The sequence below is a fragment of the Herpailurus yagouaroundi genome, unplaced genomic scaffold, assembly GCF_014898765.1.
Source record: "Herpailurus yagouaroundi ecotype Mexico unplaced genomic scaffold, PumYag 139, whole genome shotgun sequence".
Taxonomy (NCBI): domain Eukaryota; kingdom Metazoa; phylum Chordata; class Mammalia; order Carnivora; family Felidae; genus Herpailurus; species Herpailurus yagouaroundi.
The window spans coordinates 73,849,841-73,863,837 of record NW_024412394.1 but is presented as its reverse complement, the minus strand read 5'-3'; the positions used below and the strand labels follow the sequence as shown (position 1 = coordinate 73,863,837).

The following is a 13,997-nucleotide window of genomic DNA, read 5'->3' as shown; positions in this document are numbered from 1 at the left end:
GCAGGACTTACACCATTGCAGTTTTTTTAATACCTTTTTACTATGAGCTCTTATAAAATAGGAAGTATATTTATGAACTTTTGTGTTCTGGGCCTAAACATGGTCTCAAACACAGAATGGATGCTCATTTAATAATTTGTTTTTCAAATAGTTACTGAACTCGCATTGTGTGCTAGAAATGCAGTGTTCAGTGAGTACCTATTGAATGAATGATGAACCTTTCAGGACTTCTAACTATAAATAATTTAAGAAAATTGTTTCCATTTCTGTCCTATACTGCTCTTAATTTTAAAAATTAAATTAATTGGGGCACCTGGGTGGCTCAATTGGTTAAGCGTCTGACTCTTGATCTCAGCTCGGGTCATGATCTCACCGTTTGTGGGATCGAGCCCCATGGTGGGGCTGTATGATAACAGTATAGAGCCTGCTTGGGATTCTCTCTCTCCCTCTCTCTCTACCCCTCTCCTGCTAATGCTCTCTGTCTCAAAATATATAAATAAACCTTTTTAAAAAATTAAATAATTAAGACACTTGAAAGACAAGCTCACGGAGCGCCTGGGTGGCGCAGTCGGTTAAGCGTCCGACTTCAGCCAGGTCACGATCTCACGGTACGTGAGTTCGAGCCCCGCGTCAGGCTCTGGGCTGATGGCTCGGAGCCTGGAGCCTGTTTCCGATTCTGTGTCTCCCTCTCTCTCTGCCCCTCCCCCGTTCATTCTCTGTCTGTCCCATAAATAAATAAAAACGTTGAAAAAAAAAAAAGAAAAAGAAAAACAAGCTCACAAGTTTCCAATAATAAACTTCAAATTCCAGTGCATTTGGTGAAAAGAAAGTTCCTTGGCCCAGAAGTCAAGGGACTGAGCAATAGCATGGGCTTGGCCATGTCATTTGACTTCTCTGAATCGCAACCTGCTCATTTATGAAACTAGAGGTATAAAAGAAATAGTCTCCAAGATTTTCTCCATCTCAACATGGTAAAAATCTGTAAGCCCTTCAATACAGCAGACTTTTTTCAGAAGTTACTTTATGACTCATTTATGTAAATCATACCACCACTATCCCTTGCTCCTTCTCAGAGACTAGTCATCCTTTGTGATATGACTTCCTCCACTTTCCAAAGCACACCCTTGAGTCTGATTGTCCAGCAGCACCCTCTACTCTATCACCTTCCCATTGTGGTGGATATGTCTTGCGTCCCTTCTCATTCAGGATCCTACCCTTTACTAGGCTCACATGACACCTATCATGCTGGGATGTTGATGACTGATATTTTAATTTCTTACCCTCCTGAAGGATATTTATTTTTAAAAAGATTTTTTGAGAAATAATGCTTAACTCTGCTTCATAAAGCATATTGCTTCCACAGAAAACTAGTCCCTTAGGATATCCCATAAAAATAAAACTCTTTAAGACTTGTACAGGTCATAGGGTGGGTACATGCCAAAGCTGAGTGTGAGCCCACACTGGCTGACTACAAACTCCACATGCTTAACCATTGTGCTGCACTGCCTGGAACAGAATATCTGGGTGCTTTGCTAATAATAGATACTTGTTCCAGACCAAGTTTTTTAGCAGATTTTCCCCCCCCTTTTTATTAGGTTGCCTTTAAGATGTACCTGGGAATTACACCAAGTGTGACCTGTAACAATCCAAGCAGAACTGAATTTTCCCTGATCTTAGACAAGAATCCTCTGGTGGAGTTTGTGGAAGAGCTCCCTGCCGGGCGATCGTCTCTGTGCTACTGCAATTTACTCTGTGGGATTATCAGAGGTGCCCTGGAAATGGTAAAGCTATTTCATTGTGTTGGGTATATTCCTTATCTCGTGCTGTGTAACAGATTACCCCCACATACAATGGTTTAAAACAACTAATATTTATTATCTCACACAGTTTCTAAGAATCAGAAATCCCGGAAGAGTTTTGCTAGGTGGTTGTGGCTAACAGCCTTTCAGAGCGTAATACACACACGATCCGGCTGTTGGTCCCTTCAGGGCTGCAGTCCCTGAACACTTGACTGAGGCTAGACGATCCACCTCCATGCTCACTCACGTGGTCTCACTGGCTGGCTGGCAACTGGCTAGAGGCTTCATGAAAGTCCTTGCCACATAGGCTCCCTGGTAGATACAGTCACAACAGGTGCTGCTGGCCCTGGTACTGTGTGGGAGGGCCCTACCTGAGGGTGTGTGAATAACAGGAGGCAAAGATCACTGCAGTCGATTTTGGAGGCTGGCTTCCACACCTGAATTATTCATTGACTGAACAAAGACGGTGAGGTGATTCACATCTGTGAAAAGGCACTGCGCTCTTGGTTTGGGTAGTAGATTCCCGTGATTCATTGCTTACATACAAAAACCAAGAGCACACTGTATGTTAGCCAGTTTGACAACAAATTATAAAAAAAAAAAGATATTTTAAAAATAAAAATTAATGAAGAGAGAAAAGAAATAAGAGACTTAAAAAGGCCTGAAAAATAGTTTGAAATGTAGGAATTGCATTATCAAAAAAAAAGTAGCACTGACAGCAATTTTCTAGTGAATTTAATTTGTGTGGAAAAGTAAGTAAATAATTGTGCTTCCAAACAAATCTAAGTCCAGATAATTATTCAAAAAAAAAAAAAAAAGGCATTGAGTGTACAAGGTGAATAAGACATAGTTGCTGCCCTTCAAGAGTTTCTGTCTAGTACAGGGGCACCTGGGTGGCTCAGTTGGTTGAGTGTCCGACTTCGGCTCAGGTCATGATCTCGCGGTCTGTGAGTTCGAGCCCCGCATCGGGCTCTGTGCTGACAGCTCAGAGCCTGGAGCCTACTTCAGATTCTGTGTCTCCCTCTCTCACTCTGCCCTTCCCCTGCTCATGCTGTGTCTCTCTCTCTCTCTCAAGAATAAATGAACATTAAAAAATAATAATAATAATAATAAAAGTTTCTGTCCAGTAGAGAAGTCAGATAGATGTGTAAAAAAGTGTGGATAAATGGCTAGGGGAGGACCTGGGTTGGGGTGGTTGGTAGGGCAGAGATAACTTCCTAGAGAAACTAGGATAAATAGAAGGTGAAGGCCATGGGGTAAGGGAAGCAGGGGAAAATAATGTTCCAGGTAAAAGGAATAGCATGTCCAAAGACACAAAAAGAATGTTTCATTCAAGGAATGAGAAACTTGAATTAATTCCATAGCGGTGACATGTAGATTGAGATATTGTCTCGAGTAAGGTTTCAATTCTTTACAGAGGCTTGATTTTTATTTTTTATTTTATTTTATTTTACTTTATTTTATTTTTTATATTAAATATAATTTATTGTCAAATTGGTTTCCATACAACACCCAGTGCTCATCCCAACAGGTGCCCTCCTCAATAGAGGCCTGATTTTTAATTTTTTTTCAACGTTTTTTATTTATTTTTGGGACAGAGAGAGACAGAGCATGAACGGGGGACGGGTAGAGAGAGAGGGAGACACAGAATCGGAAACAGGCTCCAGGCTCTGAGCCATCAGCCCAGAGCCCGACGCGGGGCTCAAACTCATGGACCGCGAGATCGTGACCTGGCTGAAGTCGGACGCCTAACCGACTGCACCACCCAGGCGCCCCGAGGCCTGATTTTTAAAAAGTGGTGGGGCACATTCATATGACAACCTTGGGAACAATCTAAAGATTGTTATATTGAAAGCAGCAGAGACCCATTATAGGTTTACAAAGAAGGGAATGGTATTTTGAAATTTGTGTTTTAGGAATTTTATCCCTTTGTCAACAAAGTGAAAGTATACAGGAGGAGGGTACAATGCTGGAGGGAAGAAGAGGGCAGTTAGGAAGCTGATGATGGTAACCTCAAGAAAAACCAGAATAAAGCCTTGACAATAGGAGTGGAGAGGAGATCGATGTGAACATTAATAAGGCAGATTACTAACTAATTAAACTTAAAACTAGGCTATTAGTTGACTGAAAGAGATAAGATTGGGAAAAAGATTCAGGAATTATTTAAGGTTCTGAGTAACCTGTAAGATGGTTGTACTGTTAACCAAGAGAGCAAAACAAGGAGGGGTACACTGGGGGTTGGGAAAGATAAAGTGAGGAGTTCAGCTTGGAAGATTCTAGAATTGAGGTGTCTAACATACAAACAAGTGATGATATTCAATAAGCAGTTGTTTTACATGTCTGGAAGCCACAGATGTGGGCTGGAGAGTCATTGGAACTGTCAAAGGATGCCTAGGAAGTGTGTAGAGTAAGAAGGAAAAGAAGTCACAGGTGGAACCGTAGGAAGCAATAAAACATAATGAGTAAGTTGAAGAGAGAATACAAAGACTGCAAAGGATACCAAGAAGGAATAAACAGAAGTGGGAAAATACAGGGAAAGAATGGAGTCAGAAACAAAGGAAGAGAGTATTTCAAGAGGTTCCTCGAAAAGTTAAAAATAGAACTACACTACAACCCCAAAATTGCATTACTAGGAATTTATCCAAAGGATACAAAAATGCTGATTTGAAGGGGCATGCACACCCTAATGTTTATAGCAGAACAATCAACAATAGCCAAAGTATGGAAAGAGCCCAAATGTCCATCAACTGATGAATGGATAAAGAAGATGTGGTATATATATATATATATATATATATATATATATATATATATATATAAAATGGAATACTACTCAGTGATGAGAAAGCATGAAATCTTGCCATTTGCAACAATGTGGATGGAACTAGAGTGTATTATGCTAAGTGGATAAGTCAGTCAGAGAAAGAGAAATATCATATGATTTCACTTGTATGTGGAATTTGAGAAACTCAACAGTTAACATAGGGGAAGGGAAGGAAAAATAAGATAAAAACAGAGAGAGAGAGCAATACAGAGAACAAACTGAGGTTTGCTGGGGGGTGTGAGGGGTTAAATGGTGACAGGCATTAATGAGGGCACTTTTCAGGATGAGCACTGGGTGTCATGTGTAAGAGATGAATCACTGGGTTCTATTCCTGAAGCCAAGACTACACTGTATGTTAACTAACGTGGATATAAATTTAAAAAAAGAAGAAGAAGAGGGAGTGATTCCCAAGATCAAGGACAGCAGAGATGCTAAGTAAAACAAGACCTGAAAAATATTCACAACATGTAGGAAGGAAAAGGTCAGGAAGGACCTTAGTGGGATGAGAACCTGAAGGAAGAAGACAATCTGTCAAAAACTCTTGATCAAGGGCAACTTAGAAAGAGGTAACAGTCCACAAAGTCTAGTTTTTCCAGAAGCTGAGCTTTTAAAAGTGGTGGGACCAGAGAGTAGCCAAAGATTAGACATGATAATGAGGCATGCATATAATTTTCAATTATCTGTGATAATTAGAGGAAGGATATAATAACAGGTAATCCAAAAGAATAAAACAATAGCCATAATGTATTATTCACACAGACCTTCCATGCTCTGTCCTACCAATTTTTTAGGCTTGCCCTATAATCAAGAAATTAAGAAAGAGGAAGGGAGATGTTCTGGGAGCTTACAGACAAAGGGAGGAACCATAAAACAAAGGCAAAAATAAGATAAATAATTCTCCAGTTTTCATGGACAACATTTGATTCTATATGCTATTTGACAAATAGCTATCAGGCCTTATGTGGCCTCAGGTATCCAAATAGCTTCAACGTAGCCTCCTTGCTCATTTTAATTGACCTTCTGACAAATTTTGACAAAGACAAAAAAGATCTTATTGGGGGAAAATGAGGGTGAACATAGCTTCTATATTTCAATTGCCTACTAGACCCAGGCTTTTTCACTTATTATTTGTTTTGCCAAGTACTTTTGCTTTTATCTTATTTATCACAAGGACTTAAAATAGCTGAACAGATACTCTGTCAAGGGTAGTCGGTCAGCAATATGATGCTCTTATGTGAATACATTTTAATGAATAGACAAGTAAGCCCTGTGGGATCACTTCAATGTATGGAAAGTGGGAAATTCTTTATGGTAGAAAAGAAGGGCTGGATATCAAATATTCATGTCTGTAATTTCAATCTTTAATTTTATATTTATAATTTATTTAGTTGATACTTTTTCAAAGCTCTCAAAGTCGTGATTGCTACATGTTGTTAGCACAAGTGATGCTATTTGGTCGATGACAGAATGATTGATAGCAAGTTCGTTGGAAAGAAATCATTTAAGAATCCATTTATCCTTGGAAGTTCTTGGGTCAAGGCTATAGATGAGCTCTGCACTGTGAGCAAAAGTGGGCCCATGTCTCTTGACTTGCCCTGGAATCCCCCAGGTTGGGCGTGGCCTGGACCACCCTTCTCTCTGCAGGCTCACACCACAGAGCTGACCCACAGCCAGATCATCTCTGGAGGACACACAGTAAAGGGCCCTTCATCCATGGAGCAAACTCTTTTTTTATCATTCCGTAAGGAAAGTGAGCCCCTTATTGGTTATATAAAGCTGAAAAAAAAATAGAGAGAGTTTTTTTAATTTTTTAAACCTAAATGATGCGTGCCTGTTTTGTTTTGTTTTTTTTCTCTTTCCTAGGTTCATTTGGCTGCTGATGTTACATTCTTGCAAGACACACTGAAAGGCGACCGTGTGACAGAAATAGGAATAACATTTCTGAAAAAGCTAGATGAGAAAAAATACAGACGGAAAAAATGAAGAATTGCATGCAAAACGCCACAGGGTGGCCATTTGAGGAGTTCATATTATCTAAACATACGTAGCCATAGAAATTTTGAATTGTTTAATAATAGCATGGGATTTAAAAGCCTTCTATATCCATGAGAAATTTGAAGTGCAGAGCACTAGGAGTTAAAGCTGTTTTCTTTCTTTGTTTATAAATCACACATTTTTAATCCTATGTCCATAAGATTACATCTACAAATAACTCTTCATAAGATGGGATACATGAATTTCACATATCATATAGTTCATCCTAACAGAGTCTATTGATTTCATTTACTTATGGCAATGAAAAAAAATCACAACCAGCTACTCAGTTAGTATATCTACCCATTCTCATTGGAAAATAGATGAAATGATACAATATAGAGTTCACTATATAGAGATAATTTCTAGATACTGTATAGAAACAGTGCCATTTATAATACCTTTCCATCTTTTTGAGAAACTATGGATACGATTTCTCTCATATATTGGCTTGTTAATCACTTTAGCCTCCCAAAGTTGCTCTCTCTTGATTTATAAATACCAAGGCAAGCTGTTTATTTGGACGTTAATTTTAAAATATTTTTAAATAGCATTTAATTTTAATTAACTTAATTTTTAGATAGTATTAACCACATTTCTTCCTTTTCTCATGAAATATTGCCAATGGTCAAGCCAGAAAATCTCTAAAATGAGAGGTCAATAATGTTTTTTTGAAAGTACTTTCTTACCCCAAAGCTTATTAAGTTAGAAATTTTGCTGTCATTTTTATCCCCTAAACACCTTACAAAGCATACTTTGTGCCCAGAACATGTTTAACATTCAAAATGTACTGGACACAATAATCGTTACCAGACCATCAGCATACAGGTAGCCTATATGGCGGTCTGGGATCTAGTGGGATCTTCAGAGAACTGAAATTACAAGTAAGCTATAATTAGTATGGGCCCATCAGTTAAAACTGGTGTGATATGAGAGTGGTAGACTTCAGTTGGACTTGGGAGCCTGAAGACACTATCCCTCCAGCCTGAAGACACTAGTCGCTTTCTAGTGGATTCAGGTGATCCTAATTAGTGGCTGATCTTGGGAAAGGCACATAGTCTCTCAGGCACACTCTCTCTCATCTGTAAAATGGCACGGTTGGACATGATACATATCTTAAATTATATAAATGAGTTTGAATGGCATCAAGAACCACTGTAGGGCCCCTGAGTGGCTCAGTCGGTTAAGCATCTGACTCTAGATTTCGGCTCAGGTCTCACGGTGTCTGAGTTTGAGCTGACAGCACGGGGCCTGCTTGGGATTCTGTCTCCCTCTTTCTCTGCCACTGTCCCCCTCGCTCTCTATCTCTCTCTCAAAATAAATTTAAAAAATAACAATAAGCTTAAAGAAAGAAATATTTTTAAAAGAACCACTGAAATTCCACATTTTTGGACGTTAGAAGACGATGAGGAATTTCTTTGTTCCCTGCCTACCCAGCTGTCTCTTCAAAAGGACATTGAATGTCTACGGCCATACCACCCTGAACGCGCCCGATCTCGTCTGATCAAAAGGACATTGAAGTGGGTATTAGGATCAAATAGAGTCCCTGGGGCAGCTGTAGCAACCATGGAAGGAACTTCAAACAAGTTCCACGGACGACCAGGAATAGAATCTGGAAGAATATTACCTGACATCAGAAGGGATATCACAGTGCCACGTATTTTAAACTGATGCCTCCAGAAGAATGTTTGCAATCCATCCCCAAACTTCTTTTGGGGATGTTTCCATCTTCTGTTCAGTTTCCTCTTTCTCCTTTATAGTACACTCACCTCTCCAGGAACCCAAAGTCCCCATGTCTAAGGGCCTCTCTCTTCAATCAGCACTCAAGTACACTTCCATGCTCTGCAGTATTCTCTTGTCTACACTTCCCTCTCCTTTCTCTCCCAACCCAGCCATCCAAACTCCCTGGGGCCGCTGTCTTCATTACCCGCCCACCTGAAGACAGCTGATTCTGATACTCCGATGCTGAGTGTTAGAACGGGTGATGGTTTCAGGATGAGTTTTGTTCTCCGTTCTTTGTTTTCCCTTACCTTAGAGAGGGAGACCAGCCTTTCGGATTGACTTTATGGTATAAGCAGTGACCTATATCACCAAGAGAAAAGACTGTTCAGTAGTCCCCTCCACCTTATTCCCAGGGGATATGTTCCAAGACCCCAATGGATGCCTGAAGCCACTGATAGTACTGAGCCCTATATATATATACATATCTGTGATAAAGTTTAATATATAAATTAGGCACAGTAAGATATTTATAACAATAATGATAAAACAATGATAACAATGTACTATAATAAAAGTTGTGCAAATGTGGGCTTTCTCTTTCTCAAAATATCTTAGTGTGCTGTACTCACCCTTCCTCCTGTGATGCCGTGAGATGATAAAATGCCTATGTGATGAGATGCAGGCATTGGGACCTGGTGTTAGGCTACTATGGGTCTCTGACCAGAGCTCAAAAGAGGTATCATCTGCTTCCGGACTGAGGTTGACTGATGAAAGCAAAACCACAGGTGGGGAGAGACCACTGTATTCAGTAAGAACTCCATCCTGAAGAATGGGAGAATCGAAAAAATGCCATTCATGAGAATTAGAGCCACATAGATACATTTTCGAATAGCCACATTCAAAAAGTGAAAAGGAGCAGGGAACACTAATTTTAATAATATACTTTTTTTAGACTAATTATCCAAAATATTATTTCAACAGTCAATATAAAAAGTATTGATGGGGCGCCTGGGTGGCTCAGTCGGTTAAGCGTCCGACTTCGGCTCAGGTCATGATCTCGCGGTCCGTGGGTTCGAGCCCCGCGTCGGGCTCTGGGCTGACCGCTCAGAGCCTGGAGCCTGTTTCAGATCCTGTGTCTCCCTCTCTCTCTGACCCTCCCCCATTCATGCTCTCTCTCTGTCTCAAAAATAAATAAAACATTAAAAAAAATTTAAAAAAAATTATTGAGACTACTTACATCCTTTTAAAAAGTGTCTTTGAACTCTATATTTTACACTTTTAGCACATCTCAATTCAATGGTAAATTTTCAAAGCTTACAGTGAAATGTAGTCCTACCAAAACAGTAAAATTGTGTTTAATAGCTTCAATTTTTTTTTTAATTAAAATGAACTAAAATTAAATTAAATTTAAAAATTCATTTCCTCAGTCACACTAGTCACATTTTAAGTGTTCAGTAGCCATATGTGGCTAGTGGCTACTCTAATATATAGCACAAGTCTACAATTCCCAGTCACAGACCTGTAGGGTCTCCTTGACCTTCGACCCAAAGTATTAATGGGGAGGATCCAAGTTCGTAGAGAGGGAGAAAAGAGACAGAAAGAAAAAGGTCTTTCTCAGAGACCATCAGAGATCAATGAAATGCTTAGTGGTGATCCATAAAAACAGAGAGGCTTCTAGGTAAAGATTTCATACTAAGGAAAAGGTGCACACCATCCTCTGAGTTCCAAGTGTATTTTCACCCCCTTTGTGTGAAGTTGAGTCTTTCTTTTTCTGTCTTTCTTTCTTCCGAAAGAGAGAGAGCGCAAGTGAGAGAGCATCAGAGAGAGAAGCCGAGGAGGGGCAGAGACAGAGAGAGACAGAAAGAAAGAGGGAGAGAGACAGAAAAGCAGGGCTCACCCAAAGTGGGGCACGAGCTCACCTGATGTGGGACCCAAACTCACAAACCATGAGATCGTGACCTGAGCCAAAGTCGGATGCTTAACGCCTGAGCCACCCAGGTGCCCCTGAAAGTGAGTCTTTCTAATAAAGGCCTTGTGGAAGTTGCAGGGTGTAACTAAAGAGGTATAGAATATTTTTATTTCATAAAGGCCTTCACTCTGTACCCCAGACCCTGATCAGTGCAGAGGGAAGCCAAAAAGGAAGAAAGCTTGGGGGTAGAAAGATAGTTTATTGCTATTCAAATGACATCACCAGATTGCTGCCTGAGCTGTTTGTTTACTGGGGAGACCTGCTGTGGTTGCCTATTCACTTATTTAAAGTTGCCAAGAATCAGAAATACTTCCCTCAGCAGCCTGCACAGTTGTTTATTGTTTTCTCAAATCTCTTAGGTTCATCCGTTAGTTATTAGAAGCCTGGATCTCTTCAGCAGTTGGAATGGACTATTATGAGTAAGCGGAAAGTTCCCTCTTCTTCGTTTATGAAGGATCCAAGTAGAAATATGGGAAAACAGATGCATGAAGTGAGAGAATGTCATTAAAACTTTTGTAACCAAAGAGGCCACTTTAATCAAGATCTGCTAAATGTTAAGTAACAAGTAAATGCTGGAAGAGATCGTATTATTCATTGTTAAGGGTCTGTCAGTTGGGACTGTAGACTGAGTGGTGATCATATTCCACTGTCTCATCCACCAGCTAGGGAGGCTAATTAATTTCTCCTCAGTAACACTGAAGTCCATGATGAAGACAGTAGCCTCCCAGCCCTAGAAACCTGGTATGACAAACATTTCCTTCTTTAAAAAGAGAGGCAAACTTTGTTTATTCTGCTTGGTTGCATATTAAAAAAAAAAAAAAAATCTGTCCAGTTGCTATATTTCTTCATTCTGGTAAACCTTCCAGAACTTTAGCTGGACATGACCAGTGGTTAATCAACAGTGGCTATGGCAAAACAGTCAACAGACAGAAGGAAAGGGGTTGCAGCAGTATAACGTGCCAGTCTATAATCAAGGAGACACCCAGTACTGATTCTATCAGCTATAGTCACCCTAAAATTGAGAATAAGTCCTGGCCATAGCAATCACTAGCAAAACTTTATTTTTTAAGTGCTTCATTAAGAGAGGAGGAGGTAAACAAAACACATCAAAAGTTGGAAATCCTTCACTAAAAACAGGTAAGAAATAAATGTCCTAGGATAATTCCTTGTTCCCCCTCAAACTGAAACTCTTTCCCAATTAAATCTTTCTTTGCTTTTCTTCCTTCAGTTTCTTTTGTCTTCCGTTTTTTTTCTTCTAGAAGCTCTGTTGCCACGACATATGCTTCTTTCTTTTTCCTAAAGAATCTTCCAGCAACTCCTTTACTTAATCCTTTGTTCCCCTTCCATTTCCTTTACATTCATTATGCTTCATGTAATGGGTATTTGTTAGCTGCATATATCTCCACTAATAGAATGACACTTTCCTGTTGAGGTGTCCACCATTTTATTAGGCCACCCATCCTTCAGGAAAAGTCATTTCTATCCCCTGCTCCACTGCTATCACCCGCACACGGTGGCTCTTCCCCAGTTTTTTTTTTTTTTCAACGTTTTTTATTTATTTTTGGGACAGAGAGAGACAGAGCATGAACGGGGGAGGGGCAGAGAGAGAGGGAGACACAGAATCGGAAACAGGCTCCAGGCTCCAAGCCATCAGCCCAGAGCCTGACGCGGGGCTCGAACTCACAGACCGCGAGATCGTGACCTGGCTGAAGTCGGACACTTAACCGACTGCGCCACCCAGGCGCCCCTCTTTCCCAGTTTAAAATCACTGCCTTGCCAGTCGGATCGAAGCCAGTCAGGACATGGCATTCCCTAGCCCACAACCATTGCTGCTGACATAGGGCAGAGGTCCAGGATGAATGGATTGAAAGAAGAAAAGTCTGCCTGTTACAGGAGCTAATAAATTTACTGTATTCTTTAAGCGAGTAGTGTTATGTTTCACTGCATAATTATCTGAAAGGTCAGATAATTTGCATCATATTGGAGAATAGCAAGGAGAATAAACTTTATTATTACATTTTTCTCATGGTTGAATGCTCAACGAAATGAAGTTGGATTTACAACAGCTCTCCTCCTCACAGAAAGGAAAGGGCTGTGGGAGACAGAGAATAGAGAGAGACCGGCATGATAGTGTGCATCCACCCAGCACACAAGTCCCAGAAAGGGGAGATCCCACAGGGAGAAGACCTTTTAAATCAGTGGTAGCTCTTTAAAAACAAACAAAACTCATACATTTCTGGTACGTCAACTATTTTTCCTGGAAACTTAAATCACTTCAGGAGTCACCTGGGGATTGCAAACTCAGAACAGTCCCGATTTCCGGAGACTCTCAGTGGCCTCTATCTTTCAAGCCAGCAGACTACTTAGTGACTTTGCTGTTTCTGTGCAGTGCATGAATCACATAGAGTTTAATGGCTTAAAAGAGGAAATGCTAATTCCTTGTGGCCTGTATATATCAAACAACAGAGGCACCTGGAAATGCTACTTTCTTGGTTTGGGATTCAATTAAGATTTTTATCAGGTGCTATGCACATTAATTATATGCTGTGTCACTTAATTTTCATAACAATCTGCGAGTCATTAGGTTGATAACAAAGACAAAGTTGGACAGGAAACTACAAAGGAGTTCAATTTGCTGGCGCTTTCAATGCATCAAAGAGGTTAGAGAGTAGTAGGAGTGGCAATGGCTCTGGAGTGTCTCCTGTCTCTCTTGGGAGGCTGAGGGACCACAAGGAGGCAGCTTAGAAAAGAAGCTAATAAGCTTTGAATATTTTGAGTTTGAGGTGCCTTTGAAGCATCCAAACATCAGATGTTCAGAAGAGAGGCCTGAACTGAAGACAAGCTGTGGAGTCATCAGTACACGGATAATAGTAGAAGCAGTGGATGTGGACGGCAACATCTGGGGAGAGCATGGACCTCAGGAAATACAAGGAACAAAGAATCTGTAGAAATACCACCATTCAAGAGGCCCCAGGGAACAAAGAGCACAGGTGAGACCGAACTTTTCATTCACAGACAGAGATGGAGGAAACTGGTTACATGAAAGCTAAGAGTCTCAAGGAGAGCAGAGTGGGCAGAGACATTAGATGCCACAGAAAAGTCAAGAAAGGCCAGAAAAGGGACATTGGGTTTGATTAGGAGAATGTCTCCGCCTCAGAGCAATTTCAGGGCAAGACGGAGGCAGCAGATTCGTTGTAGTGGATTGAGGAGTCAGCAGGAGGTGAGTCACCATGTGATTATTCCAAGATGGTTCTTGGAATTTGACTGTGAATGGAAAGAAACAAAAGATACTTGGTGTAAAGATACTGGGTGGCTGTTGCTCTTTTATTTTTCTTTTTTTAAGAATGCAGGCATTTGAAGCTATAGGAGACAGGAAATGACCGAGGAAGCAAGGCTCTGAGGAGGTAGAAGGGGTTGGGATCCAGATCAAAACAGTCCGACTCTGAACTGCACAAAAACTACCCTATCCCCTGAGAAGAGAGTAACGAAAGCGAGAGGGCTCATGGTTGGGGATGGGATTGGACACGTTAGGGGAAGACCTTGACAGAGCTCATGAACTGTGGCCTCAATCTTCCCTGTGAAGCAAGATTCAGAGTGTTGGTGGAGGTGGAGGTGGAGGTGGAGGTGGAGGTGGAGGTGGAGGTGGAGG

At 40.7% G+C, this 13,997-nt stretch overlaps 1 protein-coding gene and 1 long non-coding RNA gene across 2 annotated transcripts in view; both read left to right on the top strand.

Annotated features, from left to right (window-relative positions):
- The window catches only part of TRAPPC3L (trafficking protein particle complex subunit 3L), a 40,251-nt gene extending 32,352 nt beyond the window's left edge, over positions 1-7,899 (top strand). Inside the window, exons 4-5 of the mRNA XM_040474621.1 lie at positions 1,596-1,781; positions 6,487-7,899. Of these exons, the coding sequence (XP_040330555.1) occupies positions 1,596-1,781; positions 6,487-6,606 (306 nt within the window). The 3' untranslated portion in view covers positions 6,607-7,899. The remainder of the gene's footprint in view (positions 1-1,595; positions 1,782-6,486) is intronic.
- Positions 7,900-12,130: 4,231 nt separating this feature from the next.
- The window catches only part of LOC121029945 (uncharacterized), a 44,951-nt gene continuing 43,084 nt past the window's right edge, over positions 12,131-13,997 (top strand). Inside the window, exon 1 of the long non-coding RNA XR_005789999.1 lies at positions 12,131-13,338. This is a non-coding gene — a long non-coding RNA (uncharacterized LOC121029945). The remainder of the gene's footprint in view (positions 13,339-13,997) is intronic.